The sequence below is a fragment of the Brassica napus genome, chromosome A1 (genome assembly GCF_020379485.1).
Source record: "Brassica napus cultivar Da-Ae chromosome A1, Da-Ae, whole genome shotgun sequence".
Lineage (NCBI taxonomy): Eukaryota > Viridiplantae > Streptophyta > Magnoliopsida > Brassicales > Brassicaceae > Brassica > Brassica napus.
The window spans coordinates 19,450,011-19,473,405 of record NC_063434.1 but is presented as its reverse complement, the minus strand read 5'-3'; the positions used below and the strand labels follow the sequence as shown (position 1 = coordinate 19,473,405).

The window sequence follows — 23,395 nt, the reverse complement described above, 5'->3', positions numbered from 1 at the left end:
CGTAATGGGGTCACATGCCCCATCTAAATTTTAATTTTCCTATAGTAATATGTATGTTAAAAGTGCCCCCAATTAGAGAGTTAGATGTAGTGTAAAAATTTTATGTGCCCCGATCTGAGTTTAGTCCTAGATCTGCCCCTGCACCCAAAATCGCCAAACATAGCCGAAGAGTACTCCGTCAATTGGTTTGTTCTTTTTCTTTTCTTTCCTAGATTGATTCAACAATTTTAAGTGGATTAACTATCGATGATTTGGTCTAGCCGATGATTCACTAGAATGAATTAATAAGGCTAAATAATCTTTGATAACTTTTTTCTTGTTAAGGTCAATGAAGCAAAGATGATTGAAAAGATTGCCACAAATGTTTCATACAAACTAAATGATTCACCATCCAGGAACTTTGAGGGGATGGTAGGACTTGAAAGTCATTTGGGGAAAATTCAATCTTAGTTACATTTAGAAAATTAATAATAATAATAAGAATTATCAAGAATCTAAAAAAAATATTTTAAAATAAAAAGAAAACAGAAAACATATAAATAAATATTAATCAAGTAACAATCTTAATTTTATATAGATGAAAATAATATTGAATGATTTTATGATTTATTTCTATATAATGAATATAGTGTACAAAGAATTTTATTTTAAAATTATAATACATAAAAAAATAAAATGAAAGCATAAATAATAATTTTTCATTAGTCTTTTAATTAGTAATTCATTTATTGGTAAGTAACTTTATGTTTATGCCCATATGTGTGGGCAAAACAAAACACCTAGTTCATACACTAAACTGAACTACTTCTTGCGTCCACAACTTATTGTATCTTTCATAGTTGACCCATAAATAAAAATAAAAATAATATTTAATATATACATATATATATATATGTGTATATATATATAACACAAGGCAAAATATAAACAAATAATACATATTTAAGTTCAAATTGAAATACACGTTTTATTTATAAAATACAATTAAATGGGGAATTTCTATTTTCTACATTTTATTTAATAACTTTTTATAACAAATTAGTAATCATGATAAAAATTAAGATAAAAAATAATTTAATAATTATTTTAAGGTTAATTTTGAAATTATATCAACTAATTTTAGTTCTCTATATCACAATTCTCTTTTGGTGGCATCGTAATATTTTTTTTAAAAACCTAAAAATTAAAAATAAAATACTTTATTCAATATTTTGTACGATAAAAAATAAATCAAAATTTCAGTTCAATATTTTCAGAATATTATAGGAGTTTTTTAATTTTTTGCAGGTTAATCATTATCAGACCACGCGTCGATATCAATTTTTTGAGATCTTAATAGAATTTTAATTGTCAGTTTTTCATTATATCTAAACATGCTTATGTACAAGTCACCGAGTTCGTTCGTGAAACCGCGGGTCCAAAATGGATATGAATTGATTTCATCTAATTTAAATAATCTAGTTAAAAATAATGGACACGTTAATTGCTAGTTGAAAAACAAAATAATTTTACAATAGAGATCAAAACAGTTAGAATATAATTACATAAATATAAGTTTTCTATGTGTTGGCAGAAGTATAAATTATGCATATTGAAAGATAGAGATATATAAACATGTATAAAATTTTTATATGAAGTTAACATATTTTTGACAAACAAAAAAAATCTCACACTTTGAAAACACGCCCGGTGAAAATCTAGAGAAATCTAGTATTACTTGAAGCTCTAGATTTCATTTGGAGATATGTGAAGGTATCTCTCTATACGCAATACAAAACAACGAAAAGATAGTTAGAATAGATCGTATGAGTAGAGGGATCGTAACAAATCTAAATACGTAATTATCTCAAATATATATAAATATCTTCTAACATACGAGTTCCCAAATTTTATGTAGTTCCCTATACAAAGAAGACGTTTAATTAACCGGTGTAGAAGACAATAAAACGCTGGGGTTTATTGTTTTCAAGATTTGTCTCTTCATTTCTTAAGACTCCGAACCCTTTTCCTTTTGTATCTCCACTTCCTATATAAGCTGCTATTCTTGCTATTCTCTCAGTAACCTAACCCTAAATCTTGTACTCCTCTACTCTCCTTGCCGTGGATCAAACATTCAAGATTAGGTACGTGGATTTTTCATCTCTTGTCAGATTCATTGAAGAATCCTAGGATCTACGTGGTGATTCGTGTGTGTTTGGGTTCTCACGTTTTTTTTTAATTGTTTTCTGTTCCGATTTTGTTTTCACCCGCGTTCTTATTTACTGTAGTTTGCTTTACAGTCAGGCTAGATCCTCTTTTATTTTGTTATTCAAGTGTTTTTGTTTTTGTAGACAAATGGATGATAAAAAGCCGACAAGTTTTACTTTTGAGATAGATAACTTATCAGAGAAGAAAGGTCTTATATCATCACCAACATTTTTAAGCGGCAACTACGAATGGTAAAGGAAACTATTATTATATGTTTTGTTTCTTAATTGATCTACTATTATTTATACGTCGGTGTCTCTGTCTCGACTCTTGATTGTACTTCATCTTTTAGTCCCTCAAATATTATCTTGTAGATCGTATGTTTTGTTGTTCCTATTTCTCTTGGGTTCAACTGATTAAGTTCTTATTGTGATTAGTTTCTGGTTAGGTATTAGTTTCTCTTGTATTTCATCTAGTCTCCCTTCTCTTAAGTTAAGCTCGATGTTATTAATAAGTTGTACAACTAAAAAAAAGTTAATTGAAATATATTTGTTTTTTTTTTCCAGGTTTGTTAACGTTTACCCCAACGGATATCATATTGATGAACGATTGTCTCTGCACCTCCAGGTTGCAAACCCTGAATCATTGCCACTTGGATGGAAAAAGCAAGCTAGCTATTCCTTTGCTCTACTGAATCAATCAGGCAAAGAGCTATACAGAACACCTGGTAATTAACTTATCAGACCTAATCTGTATATCTCTACATGCATATATACTTGATTGTCATGGAAGAAAATTTAATTAAATCTATCTGTTTCTATTTTACAGAATCATGTAAATTGTTCCGCGCTCAGTTCACAGGATGGGGTAGCCCAAAGGCCTTCACTCTTCAAAAGCTTCAAGATATGGGTTATTTGGAGAACAACAAGCTGATTTTAAAGGTCGACGTAAAAGTGATTGAAGCTGTTGATGAAGGAGCTGTAACTGGAAAGGACATGTTAGATGTCCGTGGTTTCAAAGTCCTTTATTCTCAGGTATGGTTACTTTTTTTTATTTTTTATATTCTCTTTTGTAAGATTCGATCCTCTAAACATGATTAAATCTTTCCCCAGTTGCCTTTGGTGAATAAGCTTTTCAGAAAACACCCGGACATTGCAGTGAATTTCAAACTAAAGAATCAATCGGTGAAGACAACATACATGAATCTCCTTCTAGGTCTCATCGAGAAACTGGACAAGCCTTCACCTAGCTTCACAGAAATTGAGCTAAGCAACGCTCAAAGCGAGTTGATCGATCTAACAGAAGCGGGCTTCGAGCTAGACTGGTTGAAGAAAAAGCTTGATGAGATTTCTTTGGAGAAGAAAAGAGGACTTACTGATGGTTCCCGAGTCCAAGAAATCGATGAACTCATCAAGAATCTCAACCTTGAACTGGAAAAGGAGAAGGAAAAATCAGCTACTTGTGCTGCTGAAGTTTTGTTGTTGGAGCAGACGGTGTCGGATCTCAGGGTTGAGCTGAGGAAGGAGAAGAAAAAATCGGCTACTTCTGCGACTGAAGTTTTGTTGTTGGAGCAGATGGTATTAGATCTTAGAGTTGAGCTGAGCAAGGAGAAGGACAAATCTGCTACTCCTAACGATTTGCTTGAGGGTGTTGCCTCTTGGGAAGTATTGGATTACGCGGATCTCTATACTAATGAAAAAGGAGAAGAATAACAAACAATAATTTACTATCTTTTTTCGTACTTTAATTAAGTAGAAGTTCCAGGTTTTATAGTCGTCTCAGTCTTAAACTGAAGTTTTTAGCATCCTTTGTTATTTTCAGAGGTAATTTTCTCATCATCTACGTAAATTTATTGTCGTCTCAATCTGAGTAGTCGCTGTCGGCTTAGGAGTGTCATAAGTAATGATATGGTACAGATAAGTTTCGTGGACAATATCGAACCCACTATAAAGAACTTTCTTCCATACAAACGAGTATGTGATTGTCGTAGAAGACAAGATGAAGTGTTGTGGGTATAATCATGCGGATTGTATATTCATATCTAACCTAAGGTTATATAAACAACATAATTAAGTAAGCATTATGACTCCTAAAAGCATCTCCAATAGCACTCTGTTTTTTTCTCTATAATTTACTCTAAAAAAGATTAACTTTATTATAGAGTAAATTTTGCTATAATGGTTGTTACTCCATAATAGAGTATGATGAGTCCTTATGATGAGATTACTTTATCTCTGATACTTTGAAGGATGATCTGATGGTTTGGAAGAGATTGGATCTATTCTGAACTTGATGATTGATGGAATATGTTTGAATGGTCTTTAATAAGGATCTATGAACAAACAGTTGTGTAGACATGTCCTTGATCGCGAGAATGAATTAACAGGTAAGATCAAGGACGAGTTTTATTTGCAGGGAATGAACTTCTAGCAATCAGTGTTTAAAGATGAACAAATGATTCACAAATTTTAGAAAGTTTTTTAAGAAAAAGATGAATGTTTTATTAATAAGACTCAAATGAGTTTATATAGAAATACATACACTAAACACACTTCGACGTTGTAGAAAACTAGATAAAGACTTAGATAAAAACTAGGAAAGTCTTTGATAAAAACTAAGACATGAGATATGACTCATGAGATATGACTTTTGACTAGAAATAAGTAACACGTTGAATGACTCTTGGATGATGATCACAACCAGAACTTCTTGATTACCCCCCCCCCCCCGTTCGATATTTCTTGATGAGAATGGGCTTGAAATGGACTGATAAAAGGTCTGGTCAAATTTGGCATGAAACAAACCCATAGTGAATTTGTTATGAACTTCTCTTTGGACTGAAAAGGTCCATTTCACACAGCATCTGAACCAGCTCCTTCTTGAGCGTCACTTAGCTCATTCAGCTCCAGGTTAGTGTCACTTCGCTCACTCAGCTCATCTTTAATAACCTCAGCTGGTTTCAGCTCAGCTTCAGTCTCCTTAGCTGGTTTTAGCTTAGTATGCTTGCCTTTCATTCATCCTGGTTTGTTCTTTGTGATAATCAGCTGACTCAGCCATGGTTACATCATAGTTACTCAATTATAAAGTAAAATATAGAGGAATATTATATTTTTACTCTACTTTTAGAGTGAAATTTTGACATTCATCTATATTCCACTCTATTATAGAGTAACACAATTGAAGCAAAAGTTACTACATTTTAGAGTAAATAATAGAGGGGAAAATGAGTGTCACTGGAAATGATCTAATCACACTTAGTTATTTCATGATTGGCACAAGAGCCAGAATATCGACATATGGAGAGAAAGTATATTAATATACTTCGGAAATATTTACAGAATGAAGGATCAGATCGGATACTACAAATGCATGATTCGTTAATTCATTAATGAGACCCTGCTTGGGAAGAAGCATTAATATTCAAAACTAAATAGGTGATTTTCCCGTGCTCATGCACGGGTATAAAATATTTCTAAAGTAAATGTATTATAATAATTGATTGCTATTTACTTTTAATTTTAAATTAATTTATAATTTGTATGCATCATTTGTATAAATAATATTATATTACTTTAATTATACATATAATTTTATATATGCTATATCTAATCGGTTTTGTTGTTTTTATATTCGATTAGTTATCATTTGGGTCAATTAGATTGCATAACTGAATTCAAGTATAATATTTTTATTCTATATATCAAAATTTTGATTAATTTTTTATTTGCATTTAGGTGGTTGTTGTCTTCGATATGTAAATATACTTTATGAAGATTATGTATAACTTAAGATATATTGTACTTAGAATGAAATAAAAAATAAACTAAAGTCTCCGATTCCAAATTACATAAACTAATATAACGATAATATTATGAATATTTTACAAAAGAACTAAATTGTAATAGTTGCTTAATATTTTATTTTTATTTTTAATATGTTTTTAGTAGTCACTCATGTTATGAATATATTGAGTTACATATATCCTTTCAAATTCAAAATGAAGTATAATTATTTTTATTATAATTAAGTCAAATCAAATCAATTGTATTTATCGTGCATTTATTTTCATAACATTTATCAATTATATGTTGATGTTTTTTTAAAAAAAAATTAGAAAACAAAGCGATGATCAATCGAAAGTTAAATGAATAAGTAACTAATACATTTTTGGAAGCTCATGAACACATCAATTATCAATATTTACAATAATTAAAATATTTTATAAATTCTAAATAACTTTATGCCTTTGATTTATTGAATCGAGACTGAACTTTATTTTTAAATAATCTTAGAAATGAGAATTCAGATTTGCTTTGGTATTTTGATTATGGTTCTCTTAAGTTCCACAAACATAAAAACATAAAATTTAAAATCAAATTTAATATTAAGATAATATATAACGTTAATAATGATAAAATATAATATATCTACCTTATTAAACTATTTTGTAACTAATTGATCAAACGATGTTTTTTTAAAAAATTAGTTTTTTAATATCTCATAAAATAAGCAATAAACCAAAATTGTGATTGTATTTGAAAATAATATTATATAAATAAAATATAATTTACTGATATTTTTTCTGTAATTAGAAGATATTATAATCAACTAAATATATGAAAAATAAATAGCTCATTTTTAGTCAATTAAACATATATCAGTATATGTTACTTACTTATCTTATGTAATCATCTAAGAAAATAGATAGATATATAAAAATATTTTTTTAAATTTTTTTGAATTGTTTAAAATTAGGTTTTAAAAGAAATACCATTTTTTCTAATATCAAAATTATCTGTGTAAATTGTTTTTAATGAAATCACATTATATACACATTTATATTTTTCATCTAAGAAAATATAAATATAAAGAAAGTATTTTATTACATCAAAATTATATTTTACTAGGTGTCTTCCTGCACCATGTGCAGTAAAAAAATTTAAATTATTTTTTTAACATATAAATATATATTATATTTTAAAATAAAATTTTATTAATATTGTAAATTTTCTTTTTCGTATCAATATTTTAAAAATAAATTTGATTTAATAACATAAAAATTATATTTAATATGCATGTATATATTTGAAATTATAATCTTAGATAGATTTTTCTATCTATTTATTTTAACTAAATATATTAAATAAATTTGTAAAAGTTGCATAATTACCAAAAATTAAAATTAAACAATATTTATAAACTTTGTAGATATATAAGAAAATAATGAGTTTACGATTAAATGTTTATAATTTTCTAAAAAAAATTGTATACATTTTTGAAAATTTTAGTAATTAAATTGTATAATTAAATTATATTTCGAAATTTATAATGCCATATTTGAATATATTTATTTTAATGACGATTTATGACTTATTTCCATATTATAAAAAAATTGCAAAAATATAAATTGACATTAAATGTAATATATGAGTTATTACCATATTTTAAAAAGTTTGCCAAAAATATAAATTAACATTAAATACAATTATCTTTGTCATATTAAGCTATAAGACATGTCATCAATTTGAGTAGCCATGTCATATTTGTTTTGTGAAATTGATTGTAAAAAAAAACATGTGGCAAAATCACTTCGCAAATATAGTCTAGGGGATGTTATTGAAAAATATTTTTAAAAGTAATATTACTATTTTATTAACTTTCCCTTTTTATGAAATCATATTATATATACATATATTTTCGTTTTTGAATTCTCTTTTAAAAAAATTCCTTTTTATTATATGTATATGTTTTTTGGAAAATTTAAAAAGTAAACTTAATAAAAAAATAAATAATAGCATTTTAAATGTAAATTAATTCATTAAGGGTATTAGTGTAATCAACCATCGTGAGAGTTAATGTGAGAGTGACACATAGGAAACTGACTTCTCAAATAATATTATAGAGATATGTAAATGTTATGAATATTGTAATGTGCAATATGGAAAGTCCATGATTTACTTGTCTACCATGGTTTACTTGTTCTCCAAATTTTGTTGGGGTCAAAATCGGTCACGACAAAATCAGTGCATAAAATCTTAAGAGAAAATATGTCTTAAGCAGATACAAGCCAAAAATATCGAAGAAACTACACCGCATAAGCTAAGACGATTTGAATAAGGATATAAAACAAAACTTCGTGTATTTCATCTCGTACAAGGAATGAAAGAGTTTATATTTAAACATAATTGAAGATTGAAAAAAGTTCTTGCGGAAGGTTTTTGCGAGAAACAATTTTCCAAAAAACAAAATCAGAATTTTTTCAGGGAAGAACCCATAAGAAAATATGTAAAATAATCTTCCGCAAAAAAAACTTTGGGGAAATCTTTACAGAAAACTTATGTAAAACAAACGAAATAGTTCCAAAATCGTAAGAAGCATAAACGGAGGGATGATAACGGAAGAAATGAATCACCACCTTTCATGCACTCAATTTCTCCCAACACTCTCTCTCCTTGGTCAATGTCGCCCAACTCCCTCTATCTTTCACTACAAGAAAACACTAGAGATTGACCCGCTCACCCGCGCAGATATTGGTTCTTATATTTTTATACATTGATATATGTTTTTCACAATTAGCATAATATAACTAATTGTATTCAAAAGACCTGGACCGAATCGAGTAATATGATTATTTTTGGTACAAATATCTAAACCAGTTTCAAAAACATTTGTTATTTAGATATTTTTAGGTTCCTATACATCAAAACCGAACTCATTCAGACCCAAAATGACCAACTCAAAACCATACATAAATTTATAATATTCCAGCTGGGCCTAATTTCAAAAAAAAACCATACCCGAAAAGAACAATCCGTACCTAAATGTATAGCCAAATGTTCATGCCTAACTGATTTTATAAACTAATAAAGACTATTTTTATGTGTTTGGCTAAATTAAGTAAAATACAAAAAAAAAATATTTAGTAAAATAATTATATGGAGTGAAAAATTAAGTGACAACAAATGTAATATTTTTTTATTAATTTGTTTTAAGTTAATATTTTATTCACAAAAACATTTCTTTAAATTATGTTTTTGGCTACGTAATTTTCTACTGATTGAAACTAAAATTAAAAAAATTTAATAAAACAAACTATACGAACGTTTAACCATATGAAAAATCCAGTGATTTTTCATTTTTAATTTTATAATTGGCAAAAAGTTAATATTGATTAACTAATAAATACAAATCTACAACATTATTATTATGGTAATATAATTCATGATATGATGTATAGTTAAGATAATCTAATTAATGAATATTGAACTGAGTTAAATATCAAAAGATAATTAATGTAATTATATTAATAAAATTACTAAAAAGAAACTATACTTTGTTTTTATATTGCTATCTATGTTTCCAAACATTTCTCGTTATACTGCTATCTATGTTTCCAAACAGTAACAAAAGATATTTCAGTACCAAAAGGTACTTCATGCCTAACTGATTTTATAAACTAATAAAAAAAATTGTTTCTATTTGTTTGCCTAAATTAAGAAGGCTTTTTATCTGCCTAATGGAAGGAAGACGTGTCGGTTGATTGTCACCAAAAGATTTATTCCTTATGATCATCTGTTGAGGAAAGGACTTTTGAAGGAATTTCCACCTGATTCTTTGACTGGTGAGCAAGTTTATTCTGAGTGTTTAGACGGTGTTAATCCACGTAAATCGTCTATTTCTGATGGAAACAATCATGAAAAGAAGAAGTTTGGATATGGAAAGTACCATAACTGGCACAAGGAAATCATATTTTGGGAGTTGTCATACTGGAGAGACCTAATTTTTCGACATAATCTTGATGTGATGTGTATAGAGAATAATTGTTTTGTGATAACATCATAAATACTCTGATGAATGTGAAGGGTAAATCGAAAGACACAATCAAGTCAAGATTGGATAATTTGTGATCGGTCACACTTACATGTTGATGGTGATGGTCAAGCTCCTTTTCTCCCTACACATTGAACAAAGACGAAAGAAAAAGTTTATTGGAATGTGTGACACACGCGGTTAAATTCCTTAACGGTTATGCTTCAGATTTAGATAGTTGTGTTGATACAGAGAACAACAAGCTTTCTGGCACGAAGAGTCATGACTGCTATATTTTTATGGAGCACCTACTTCCATTCATCTTTTTAGAACTCCTAGACCAAAACGTAAATCTTGCGTGATCAGGTGCTAATTTTTTGTTATAGTTTTTTTTATGTGAAATAATCAACTTCATCTATGATTATCAACAACATTTTAAATTTTGTAGGTGTTGGATTATTTTTCCGAGATCTTTGTTCGATAAATTTGCAGAAAGATCACGTTCAAATTCTAAATCAAAACATTGTTTTGATCATCTGTAATTTAGAGAAGATCATTCCACTATCATGTTTGACGTAATGGAGCACCTCCCTATACACCTCCCCGACGTAGCTGAACTATGAGGACATGTCCAATATATAGGTGGATGTATATTTTTGAAAGGAATTTCAAAAAGTTGAAACAAAAGCAAAGAACAAGATATTCGCTGTCGGATCGATTGTTGAATCATATATCAATGACGAGATAGATTACTTCTCTGAACACTACTTTGCTGATCATAGACAAACAAAATCAAGGTAAACGCTTTCATGATTCCGCAGGTTAACAAAATTATATGTAGTCGCATTTTTTTATTGTGTAGTCGCATTTTTTATGCTATATATGTATAGTTATGTGGATCATTAATTTGTGCAGGTTAACAAGATTTGATGAAGGTGAAGTTCATGTATATCATGTTCCTGGAGTACCTATATTTACAACATGTAGGTCGTCCAATTGGGGAAATGCAAGAAATATGGCTTTCCAAGAAAGACTATGCACATGTTCATATGTATTGCAAAATTGTGATTATTTTTAGCCATTTGAGAGGTATAATTTGGTAACTATCATCTTTCGTTTCGATGTATCGCACTATAATTTGCCATACTAATTTGTGGTGGTGGTGTAATATAGGATGCTTGAAGCAACACACATGAGTTTTTTGTGTGGGTTAAAGATATTGCGAATGGACCTATGAATAAGGCCAAAACCTGGCCCATCAATTTCACCAAAGATTTTTTATTTCATACGCAGAAACATGGCGAGGGACGAACGACTTGTAACTACAGCGCATGTATCAAAGGAGATAGTTACACAAATCCATCAGATGAAGTTGATTACTACGGGATCTTAACTGATACATTTCCATTGATTATGAGGGGCAGTCAATTTGAAAATCACTCTTTTCAATTGTAAGTGGTATGATTATGTGATTGGTAGAGTCATATCACTAAACTTAAAATGTTGTTATGATGATATTATGTTGTAATGATAATGTTACGTTGTTTAATTTCTTATATTGTTAATTCCTATACCCTAAAATGTTACCCTGAAATGTTTACCCTAAATGTAATGTCTCGATCAAAATCAATTAGACGACGAACGGCAAACCCAAAATTCACTCCCGTCTAACACATATTTCACTTCTGCTAAGCCCAATAACAAGCACACCCAAAACCTTAAATGAAAAGATAATAACTAAGCCTAATTCCCTGTCTCTCGATTCAACTCTCAGTTTGTCTTGATGTCTTGATGTTTCTCACTCTCTCGAAACAGAAACCGAAGAACCCTAATCCTAATTTACTCAATCCCTCTAAAAATCTCTATGTTTCTCTCAATCGCTCTCACACAGTCAGAATCTATTTGTCTCTCTAGACATCTCTTTGTCATAGCATCTATAACATGCCCTCAAATTCTCAAATTTTGAGGTTTTGACGCTCCAACAGCACCTCAAACCCTCAAAATTTGAGGGTTTGAATAGTAAAACCACAAATTTGAGGTTCGACTATTCAGACTGTCAAAACACTAATTACTTTTCATTTTGGTCCTTCTAGTTTTTTAACTTGCATATAACTATACTATTACCTTAATCTGTATAAATATATTTTGACCAAATATTCAAATATATTTTTACATACATGTTATTAATGATAATCTGTGACTAGAAGATGACGAAATAAAGAAAACGTATCAATTTGAGATGTTAATATATTCATATTTAAGATTACTAAAGAATATTTTTTAATAAAAATTGCAAAAAGAAATATGTATAGTTATTCTATTAACTAACCCGCACTATAATGCAATCTCATATTTAAAAAAAAAACTTTATACTCTTATAAAGTAATGACCATAAGTTTAATATGTAACATCTTGATTTGTCATATTTTTGTTTTATGGAATAATATATGTTCATATAATATTTTATGGGAAATTTTCATGTTTACCACATTGTTAGTACCATTAATCATGTTTACCACCTCTAAGGAGATATTTTCAAAAATACCTTCTTCATTATACTCTTGCTCTCTATATATATATAATAAATAATTTTGAAATAAATAAATAAGTAAAAAGATAAAATGATAAATAATAAAATATTCTTTTATGTTTTCAAATTATACTTTTCAAATTTGAACTTTAATATAAAAACAAAATTCAATTTTTTTTCTTCCAAATTTTCTTTTTGAAATTCAAAAAAATATTTTTGAAACTATTTATTTATTTTCTTTTTGTATTTATTTATATATTTATTCGAATCCTAAACTCCACATTCTAAAACCCAACCTTCATCCTTTAACTCTAAACCCTAAGTCTAGATTAATTAACCATAGAGTTACAAATGTTCTTTTCCCTCTTTAAAAGTAAGGTTAAAAATTATTAAGGTAAACATGAAAAATGGTATTACGAATGTGGTATTTTTGGCAATTTCCCATATTTTATTTGTGTTTTAATATTTTACTACGTTAAGATCCTAGCCTTGCGCAGAATGAACATTATATATACAATTATTCATATAGTATTACTTATTTGCGTTATTTTACCTATTATGAAATAATAAAATAATAAGTAATATAATTAATAATTTAGAAGTCAGTAATTATACAAATACTAGTGACGGGTCCCGTACTACGTACGGGGAAAAATCTTAATTTTTTGGAAACTTAACATCAATTTTTAACATGAACTAATATTACTTTTTTTTTGAACAAGAATTAATATTACATTTTGGGTTAAAGTTATACTTAATACCATGAATATTGTTTGTCTCTACTATTCTTGGTTGTCAAGAGATACCAAGGAGTGTTAATTTGTATTTGCATAAAAACATAAATTGTGGATAATATATATAAAACACCATAGTTATAAAAAAAATAAGTAAATAGTCTAAGTATTAGATATGGTTTATAATAAACTTGCAAACTGAACAAATTAGTAACAAACAAAAATAACAAAAAAAATATTTTTTGTGTATTGGAAATTTATATATTTTGAAAGTTTTAAATGAGAAAAGTAAATTTTACAAATGTATTTCTTTTTATATTTAAGTTTTAAAAGTAAATTATTTGTATACTACTCATGTTTGGGATTTGGTTAAATATAAGAAATATATTTATTTTAATCGATAGTATTTTAATTCATAGTTAAATCATTACATGCATTTAGTAGATCAATGTTATACCTTCTGATTCTTCACTGCTTGGCCTTTAGCAACATCTCTCGTTCTTATCTTCTTCTTTTTTAACACTTTGTTTTATTGAAATGATTTGAAACATATTACATCATAGAAGAATACGACAAAACGATAATGAGAAACTAATAATTCTTCTGCAACAGAAGCTCGTGAGGATAATCATCATTGATGACACATTAGCCATGAAGAAGTATAACATTGTTATTAGTCACTCTTTTTGGTTTCAATAAATTCAAACCTACTTCGAAATCCAGCTAATACTCTTGTTTATGATAATGAGCTAAGTTAAACAATAAAAAGACTATCTACCGTTTCTAGAAACCATACAGAAACTCTGCCATGATGGGAATAGAAAGTGACAAAAGTAGAGATAGTTAAGAATTTAAGATAAATCTTACTGTTCTTGAGAACGAAGCTCCTATTCTTTTTCAAGCTCTTCCTTAGAAGCATTTATTGTCATCATCTCCTTCATCACCACTCTCACTCTCTTCCTCATTATCATATCATCATCTTCCTCATTGTCTCCTTCGTCACTCCCTACATCATCATCTTCTTCCATGCTATGATCATCTTCGCCATCTTCTACCCATCAGATAAATCATCATCTTCACTCTCCCTTTCCACCTATAATAGCATCCTCCAACCAAATAAATTCACTTACACACACATCCATCTAAATAACTTAAACCAGACAAAAGCAACAACAAAATATATACCTCATGGTCGCTTATCTGTTCTGAATCACTTTCATAAAGTCTTGCTCTTTTGGAACTCTTTGATCTTCCAGCCATTGTAAACTCTCTGAATGCTAGAAAATGTAAAAGTGAAAAGGTAGAGATCGTGGGTGTATTAGAAGAACGGTTTAGAGACAAATGTTAGTGCTGCTTTAATTTTGTTTTTCCAATTAATTTAAAGCACAATCCATGTGTCAAAATTTGATTGGCAAGACGACTTGCGCTTTAGTATATAAGGGATAACTTATGTAGCATGAGAACATAAATCAAAACAATCACTATTGTTTATTACAATCATTTATGGTAAATAAAGTTCGACAATCACTTTTATCAAAAAAATTATTATTAAAATCATTAATTTTTATATATATTTTAATCACTTTAAATAATTTTTCAGCTTTTATTTTAAGGAAAGAAAGAAGAATAGTATTGGTAGATTAATAATTAATTTTATGGTTAGTTTAATGAAAAATATAATATATGCTTAGATAAACCAACCTATTTTCTAACAGCTTTTAGAATCATTCTAGTGATTACACATGATATAGTTCAAACGTTGTAATGCTTCTCAAACAATATATAAAAAGTAATCAAATTAAAATTTTATATAAATAACTAGATAGTAATCAAAGTTTCAAAATAGAAAAATTCATTTATTTGTTCTGTCTCGTAATTTTAATTTAGTTTTAACAAACTAAAATTGAAACGGAGTAATACATCTTTTAATATGTCTTGCACTTCTAACTTTTGTTTTTATATAATCTATACTATTATTTGTGAAATAATTTTTAGCAACAGAGCTCTCACGTTGAAAGTTAGAGCGATTAATATATATACTACCTTTAATGAATTTTATATATAATTAATTATATAATCAAAAACGAATTTTTATTAATAATATTAACTTTAAAAAAAAAGATAATTCTTATATATTGGGTTGTTATCTTAAAACATATTTTTCAATTATAAGATTTAAAAATAAAATATAAAACAATTATAATAAATTAAGTGGTTAAAGTCAGTGTTATCCTTAATAAATTTTAATTAAACATATATATTTAGTTAATTTTTTGTCATATATATATATATATATATTTGATTTAATTTTTTGAAAACATAAATAATAAGTTATTATGCTGGTTTTTGAATTAATAAAAAAATAAACTAATAAATATTTGTAAAGCGATTAAATCCGTATATGCGGACAAGACACCTAGTTTTAAAGTGTTTATCAATCATTTTCGTATTTGATTAATATATTGTATGTTTGATGCTTAAAAGTCTATAACCGTAAAGATATCAACTATAACACGTTCCACTATACTATAAAATAATAGAAATATTAGTTATAATTTTAAATATTTTCAGTCAATTTTTTAATATCTAAAAACTTTTAGAAACTATTTCATAAATTATAACTAATTATCATTGATTTAATATTTATTTTTATAAAAAAAATTATAAATTAAATTTATTGACATATAACACTAACATTCACTATACGAATTAACTAAATGTATTTACATGAGCCCTTTTGGTAATCTTTGACGGTTTTATTCAGCCTTAGCTATATGATACATTGGATTTTGTCATTTTGCAAATATAATGCCAACACATCTTAAAATAAAATATAAAAACCTATGTCTTATTCAATCTTCAAATTAAAGATCGTCACTTTATAGTAAGTTAAGTGTCGACTATATTGTTAAATTGTTATAAGAGTTAAAAGATGTTTTTTAGATTTGCATATTGGATGAGAACATAAGGATTAAATTATATCTCTAACTCCCTAACAGATATCGATAAAGCAAAAATGAAACATCGGTATCATAAAGTCAAACATTCCAATATCACATTTACATCTCAACCTCTCTCTGGTCCAGATTATTTTGGGCGTCTTCGAGAACATCCACACATTACCAAAACCGTATCAAATCAAATTTATTATCAAACAACAAAGTCACAGGTTGGTTATAGAACATTATCAAGAATTATTTGGGTAGGTTTCTAAAAAGCAGTATGAATGGATATAAACATATTTTATGATTAGATTATGCATTAATAAGAACGCGTAGCCGAAGTTATAGATGAAAGAAGTCAAAACATGGTAAAACATATTTTTACTAATCACACAAAATTTAAGACCTGGTCAGACACACGTCCGCGTTACGTAAATGAGAAATAAACCTCGTCTAGGCCCGCCCCCGCGTCAAAGGCGACCCAAAGCAGCCACGCTTTTGACATTGGACCTCATCTCACGAAAAAAAGTTTTATTTTTATTTTTTTCTTTTATTTTTGGAAAAAGAGAAATCATAAATGTGTAAAAAATCATGAAAATGGTTGTCATGTTCATCGAACCATTCAACACGTTCCTTCGTTGTCAAAATCGTCAAGAACCTTGTGACTTGCTATAAGCTGCGGTCCGGTAAAGAAGCGCCGGGGATGTCTTTCCTTTTCCGGAAGAACGGGAGTAGTTCACGGAGGCGAATCAAAGACAAACTAAGAGGTCGGAACTCAGATCGCGGGAAGAGAGGAGGAGAAGAAGAAGAAGAGAGAGTCAGATACGACTCGGTACCTGCACCGCCTTCTCCTTGGGGGTTTCTGTTCCCGGAGGATTTCGAGCGAATAGATGGTAATCTAAAGGCAGTTATCGTAGATGAAGAAGGATTAGATGTGATTTACTGGAAGAAGCTTCTCGAGCTTGAAAGTAGCGGGAAAACTCCTAAACCTAGGAGACGAGGTAAACCAGATGGTGGATCTAGAAGAACTGGGGCAGATGAAGAAGAAGAAGGAGGAGGATCGGGCACTAATCGGAAGGGAGATGAATCGATTGAAGAGGCGTTTTCGTTTCATGTGAAGAAGAACAAGTGTGAAATTGAAGATCAGAGTAAGAGTGTTGAAGGAGGAGGAGGGAGATACTCCTACACTCCTTCTTCTTCTTCTTCTACAGGCGGATTTAGTGATTATGGAAAGCAATCTCAGTCCAAATTTCAAGCTCCTGGCGGCGCCGGCGGTGGTGGTAGCGGTCGTTATCCGCCACTCCCGCTTCCTCCGGGTCAATTAGGGCTGGCTACTGCCTCGTCTTCGACTATGCCACCGCCCCTTACAGTCAATCACGGCTCATTTCCCTCTTCTCCGTCGCAGATTCCCCTTCCTCCGGGTCAATTCCCGGCACCAATTGGGTCTTCCTCTACATCGCCGCTGCCTCTTACAGTCAACCCAACCGTACCACATGTTCAAGCTAACCAACCTCCACCATCTTCTGGGGCACCACCTCCGCCTCCACCACCTATACCGGCTAAGAAAGCACCTCCACCTCCTCCTCCTCCCGCTAAGAAGGCACCTGGGCCCCCGCCACCGCCTCCAATGTCCAAAACTGGGCCACCTAAACCACCAGGTAATGGGAAAGGACCGACGAAGGCAGCTGAGAGTTCTTCTGCCTTGACCAAAGATGATCCAGCGCAGCCGAAGCTCAAGCCTTTACATTGGGATAAGGTTAATCCTGATGCAAGTCACTCAATGGTTTGGCATAGGATCGATGGTGGCTCTTTCAAGTAAGCAAATCTTTGCAGTCAGTCTATATACAATCTTATAGGATGTCTGAGTTCTTATGAATATATGTATTTGTTTTTTGGGTTAGCTTTGATGGTGACCTCATGGAGGCTCTCTTTGGATACGTTGGCGCTCGAAAGCCTGGTGAAGCTAACACTGTACCCCAGAAACTGACTGTGTCAACCACCCAGACTTACATTCTTGATCCTAGGAAATCTCAGAACAAAGCAATTGTGCTTAAATCTTTGGGAATGACCAAGGAAGAGATCATTGACTTGTTAACTGAAGGCCATGATGCTGATACTGATACCCTGGAGAAGCTTTCTGGAATAGCTCCAACGCCAGAAGAACAGACAGAGATCATAGAGTTCAGTGGCGACCCTACGAAACTTGCTGATGCAGAATCTCTACTCTTTCACATCTTACGAGCAGTTCCTTCAGCGTTTAACAGGTTCAACGTCATGCTCTTCAAGATCAACTACGGCTCAGAGGTTTCTCAACAGAAGGGCTCTTTACAGACACTTGAATCTGCATGCAACGAGTTACGTGCTCGTGGGCTTTTCATGAAACTTCTAGAGGCAATCTTGAAAGCAGGTAACAGAATGAACGCTGGAACCGCTCGAGGAAATGCTCAGGCTTTCAATTTGACAGCTCTAAGAAAACTGTCAGATGTGAAGAGTGTTGATGGAAAAACTACTTTGCTTCACTTTGTTGTTGAAGAAGTTGTAAGATCCGAGGGAAAACGAGCTGCGATGAGTAAGATCTCCGGTGGTGATATTGCAGATGCATCTAGAGAAGAACAAGAGATTGAATTCATAAAGCTAGGTTTACCAATTATTGGTGGCCTTAGTTCAGAGTTCACCAATGTGAAGAAAGCAGCAGGAATCGACTATGACTCTTTTCTAGCCACGACCTTGGCTTTAGGGACCCGGTTGAAAGAAACAAAAAGGCTATTAGACCAAAGCAAAGGGAAAGAAGATGGGTGTTTGACAAAGCTGAGATCTTTCTTTGAATCTGCAGAGGAAGAACTGAGAGTTATTACAGAGGAGCAGCTCAGGATCATGGACTTGGTGAAGAAAACAACGAATTATTACCAAGCTGGTGGTGCGTTGAAAGAGAGGAACCTGTTTCAGCTGTTTGTTATAATCCGTGATTTCTTAGGGATGGTTGATACCGCATGTAGTGAGATAGCAAGGAATCAACGGAAGCAGAGACCAGCAGCAACGGTAGCAGGAGCATCAAGTTCAACAGCAGCAACAACACCGAGCGCTGCGGCACCACAAAGAAACGCTGTTAGATTTCCGATTCTGCCTCCAAATTTCATGTCAGAGCATTCAAGGTACAGTTCAAGCGACTCAGACTCAGATTCTTGATAACAAAAAGAAAGATTCTTTGCTTTTGCTATATGTATATACATGTTAGGGAAGCTTGTTGGTTTCAAAAATGAAAAAGATTCTTTGGGTTATTTGAAAATGGTTCTTATGATTTTACTTGTTGTTTTGTTGTTGATTCTTTTTTGGAAGACGAAGATTAGTGACAATTGGTCTTTGTATGTATTTCACTTTTAAAAACTCTATTTTTGGAGTGCAGCAAACAGCAATGATGACATCCTCCAAGTGTGTTTGGAAATGAAACATCTGATAGAACAAGGGACTCTATTAAAACTTATTTCAAATTTTTCGTTTGTATCGAGAACACTCGGAAGCAAACTTAAATACACACACACAAAGGTTCACAAGAATCACATGATGCTCTTTATGTATGTAAGAGATACTTGGAAATTAAAACTCGCAAAGGGGGCCTTGAACAGAGCACAAAACACTCTGCCCAAGAAAAACATTTTTATTTTATGGCTTCCTATCAAACCACGTGGCGGTTTAACGAACAAGAGCTTCATGGAAGTGCAGCTTTGACTTCTTTTCTGTCAGCTCCAAATGACTACCAACAGAAAGATTAAAAAAAAAAGTCAACAAGGAAGTTCACTGAATATAATGGAGAACTGAAATGGCAGAATGTGTAACTTAGTAAGTACCTCGGTGCCAAATCCCTTCACATACACATTGGTAAAAAGCTCAGAAGGCTCTGGCATTGGGCAATCCTGAAAGTCATTTGACCGTAAGTTTCTCATCCTTAGCTTTGAAGATCAAATGTGACGGTTATTATTTACCTTAGCTTTGGCAATAGCGTCATCTACTTCTTTCCTAATTTCCTTCTCCATGTCCTGCAAGAAACAACATTTTTCATAAACCAGGTATGTCTGTGGCTGGTGAAGAACGAAGATCCTAAAGATAAAATACCTTAAGCTCCTTCTCGGTTGCTAGGTCATGAGATAGTACCAGCTTTTTAATTCTCTCAATTGGATCTCTTTCCTGAGGTCATATAAATAAGCACACAGACGTTGAGATTCACAGTGACCCAAGTCCTCGGCCAAATAAACTGTAACTAAAAGAGACTAACGAACCTGTCTCACACCAGATATCTCATCTCGTGTACGGTATGTGCTCCCAGGGTCGGACATAGAGTGACCGTGGTACCTGTACGTGTCCATCTCAAGAATCTGTATACAAGAAACGATGAATCAAGGAAGCACTAGAACATTTGGCAAGGCAAAAGCTACTACTATTTCATATCCGTAAGTGCAGGTTCTAAGATGTTCACTGATACAAAAATCAGTTAGTCATTTCTCCCCCATCAATATTCAGATAATGGAATTTAGTACCCAAAGAGGAACTGAGTGACTGTAACTTTCAACTAGAAAATCCAAAAAGAAAGGAAAGGAAAGAAAAGAAACTTCCTCCTATGATGTAACGTCCCAAAAGGAAAAGCTAGATTAGATACTGCTCAAAGCGAATCCACAAAACGTGACAGACGACAAAGGGAAAAAAAAAACAGAAAATGCGAGTCAAGCTTACTATCGGTCCATTCTTCAAGGCATGTTCCTTAGCAAATTTGCAAGCTTGTTTGACAGCAAACGCATCCATACCATCTACCTGCTCGTCCAAAAATAATCCAATCCAGAACCCAATCAAACTCAAAAACAAATTTGATAGCAGAAGCAGATTACAAGACACCAAATGCATTTCAGGTTTAAACTAATAGGACAATGAATGAAAACTGTATAGTAGGAAGCTGCTCATACTTGCAACATCCTATTTTCTACATGGAAACTAAGCAATTCATGTGAAATCAGGAGACGACACTAATCCATCCGCCAATTCACACAGAGGCCAAGCAAAATTAAAGAAGCTACATAAGACTCACAGTAAATCCTTCCAAAAAAACTCTGTAGTATATATAATGCAAATGAAAATCAATTACTTATCAGTAAACCAGAAGTAGTAGAAAAGAGGAGCTTGTAAGAACCTATATTGTCTTACTTGGAAGTTCAAAGATTGTAAGACTTAAACACACGAAAGTTACAGACTTTATATGTAAAAATGCTTCATTATAACACTACTTCTAAGGTAATGATTTGATCTTAACAAGCTACACAAGGTAGTTGTTTACAAAGAGCTAACCTTCAAACCAGGAACATAATCACCACGCTTATAGTAAGAAGGGCTCTTGGCAGCTCTCCACTCAGCAGTTCCCATCCCATCTACACAAAACACATGAATAAGAAACCTAACAGAAGATCATACAAAGAAAGAAGAGAGCGTTTTACAGTGATTGTTCTCGCAGACGAGAATGGAAGGCAAATCCCAAAGAGCAGAGATATTCAAAGCTTCAAAAAGCTGCCCTTGATTGGCAGCACCATCGCCATACATAGCGAACGTCACCGCCTCCTCCTTGGAATACTTCTGCGCGAAAGCAATCCCACAGCCTAACGGAACCTGAGCACCGACGATCCCATGCCCACCGTAGAACGACGAATCCTTCTTATAGAAATGCATCGACCCACCTTTCCCTCTCGAGCAGCCGTCTTGCCTCCCCATAAGCTCCGCGAAGACCTCGTACAGCGACCCCCCGCGGCCCAGGAAGATGCAGTGGTCGCGGTACGCCGTGATGATGGCGTCCTTCTTCGTGATCGCGGCCTCCATCCCGATGGCCACGGCTTCCTGGCCGTCGTAGAGGTGGCAGAACCCTCGGATTAGCTTCGCTTTGTAAAGCGAGTCGGCGGCGATCTCCATGCGGCGCATCAGAGCCATGGTGCGGAAGAAGGAGAGGAGCTCTTGGGTGGAGGATTCCACGGAGCGAGAGGGTGGGTCGCATAGGTGAGCGGTGAAAGGAAGCGAGGTCTCGATTGTGATCGGTGTGGTGTCGGTGGAGATGGAACGGCGGAAGGCGGCGGAGAGGGGGCGTGAGATGATGTTAGATCGCGATGAGAGGCGTGATAGAGCCATTATCCACACCGCTGATTTTTCAGACTGCGAATCTGTTGTGAGACAATTCCAATTCCAGTGAGGAAGATACTAATGCGAATTTGGTAATTGCCATCAGTCATAGAGATTCTATATGGGTCAGAACGAGTCATTTGATACCTCCAAATGATTAGAGAACAAGCCCAAGTCTATAAACTCAGGCCTGCTATGCTTTCCACCAAAGATTTTTTTTTTTTTGGTCAACAACATTGACCCTCTAAACCAATCTGGGAGACGTTGATCCATGTGAACGACGAAAGACAGTTGTATCCTGACACTGCATGCTAGTTTATCCGCCTTTGTATTTTGCGTTCTTGGCACATGAATAATCTCTGATCGTATGAAACTCTCTTTCAAATTCTTAATATCTTCCAAATAACTTGCAAAAGCTGGACATTCTTCTGATTCTGAAACCATTTTCACCAATTGAGAACAATCCGTTGCAAACGTAACCTGAAATTGTCGTAAGTTTCTCATACATTCCATAGCCCATAGTAGCGCCTCCATCTCTGCATGCAAGGGAATTAGAGTAGCCCGTACATTCCTTGCTCCCAACAGTTCCTCAAATCCTTCTAAAGTACTGAACCAACCCTGACAAGAGAAAATATCACCCTCTTTCCATGATCCATCTGTAAAACACCATCGACCGGGAATTGACGGAAGAGACGTAACCTGTACCTATGTTCCCGTTTTCTGTTCATTCAAAAGTTGTGTCTCTGCCCAGAGTGTAGATTCCGTTTCTGCCAACTTAAGAATATCCTTAGGATCCATATCCAAATTACTAAAAACTTTATTATTTCTTCCTTTCCAAATATACCATAGTATCCAAGCAAACTGATAATTTGTGTTCCTAGTGTCAATTTAATTGATAACTTTAGTTGTCATGTAAATTCTCTCGAATAGTCATTTTTAAGTTTTTTTACAAAATAGCACTCAAAAAAGAAAATAACCAAAATATTTTTTTTTTTTGAAATTTGTAATATTTTGTTTTTCTTTAAATTTGAATATTTAAAATTTAA

The 23,395-nt window shown here is 32.2% G+C and overlaps 3 protein-coding genes across 3 annotated transcripts; 2 read left to right on the top strand and 1 right to left on the bottom strand.

Annotated features, from left to right (window-relative positions):
* Positions 1–1,851: 1,851 nt before the first annotated feature.
* LOC106377521 (MATH domain and coiled-coil domain-containing protein At2g42470) lies at positions 1,852–4,042 on the top strand. The gene is made up of 5 exons (XM_013817774.3): positions 1,852–2,123; positions 2,331–2,438; positions 2,754–2,914; positions 3,016–3,221; positions 3,300–4,042. The coding sequence occupies exons 2-5, from the start codon at positions 2,335–2,337 to the stop codon at positions 3,897–3,899; spliced, it is 1,071 nt and encodes a 356-aa protein (XP_013673228.2). The 5' UTR covers positions 1,852–2,123; positions 2,331–2,334; the 3' UTR covers positions 3,900–4,042.
* A 12,717-nt stretch (positions 4,043–16,759) lies between these two features.
* On the top strand, positions 16,760–19,625 carry LOC106450185 (formin-like protein 7). Its single transcript, XM_013891840.3, has 2 exons — positions 16,760–18,017; positions 18,104–19,625. The coding sequence occupies exons 1-2, from the start codon at positions 16,906–16,908 to the stop codon at positions 19,386–19,388; spliced, it is 2,397 nt and encodes a 798-aa protein (XP_013747294.2). The 5' UTR covers positions 16,760–16,905; the 3' UTR covers positions 19,389–19,625.
* A 28-nt stretch (positions 19,626–19,653) lies between these two features.
* On the bottom strand, positions 19,654–22,539 carry LOC106450194 (pyruvate dehydrogenase E1 component subunit alpha-1, mitochondrial). Its single transcript, XM_013891850.3, has 8 exons — positions 21,680–22,539; positions 21,534–21,613; positions 20,928–21,005; positions 20,477–20,572; positions 20,313–20,384; positions 20,183–20,236; positions 20,048–20,113; positions 19,654–19,953 (listed from the first exon to the last, which is right to left on the bottom strand). The coding sequence occupies exons 1-8, from the start codon at positions 22,356–22,358 to the stop codon at positions 19,909–19,911; spliced, it is 1,170 nt and encodes a 389-aa protein (XP_013747304.1). The 5' UTR covers positions 22,359–22,539; the 3' UTR covers positions 19,654–19,908.
* Between the last annotated feature and the right edge of the window lie 856 nt (positions 22,540–23,395).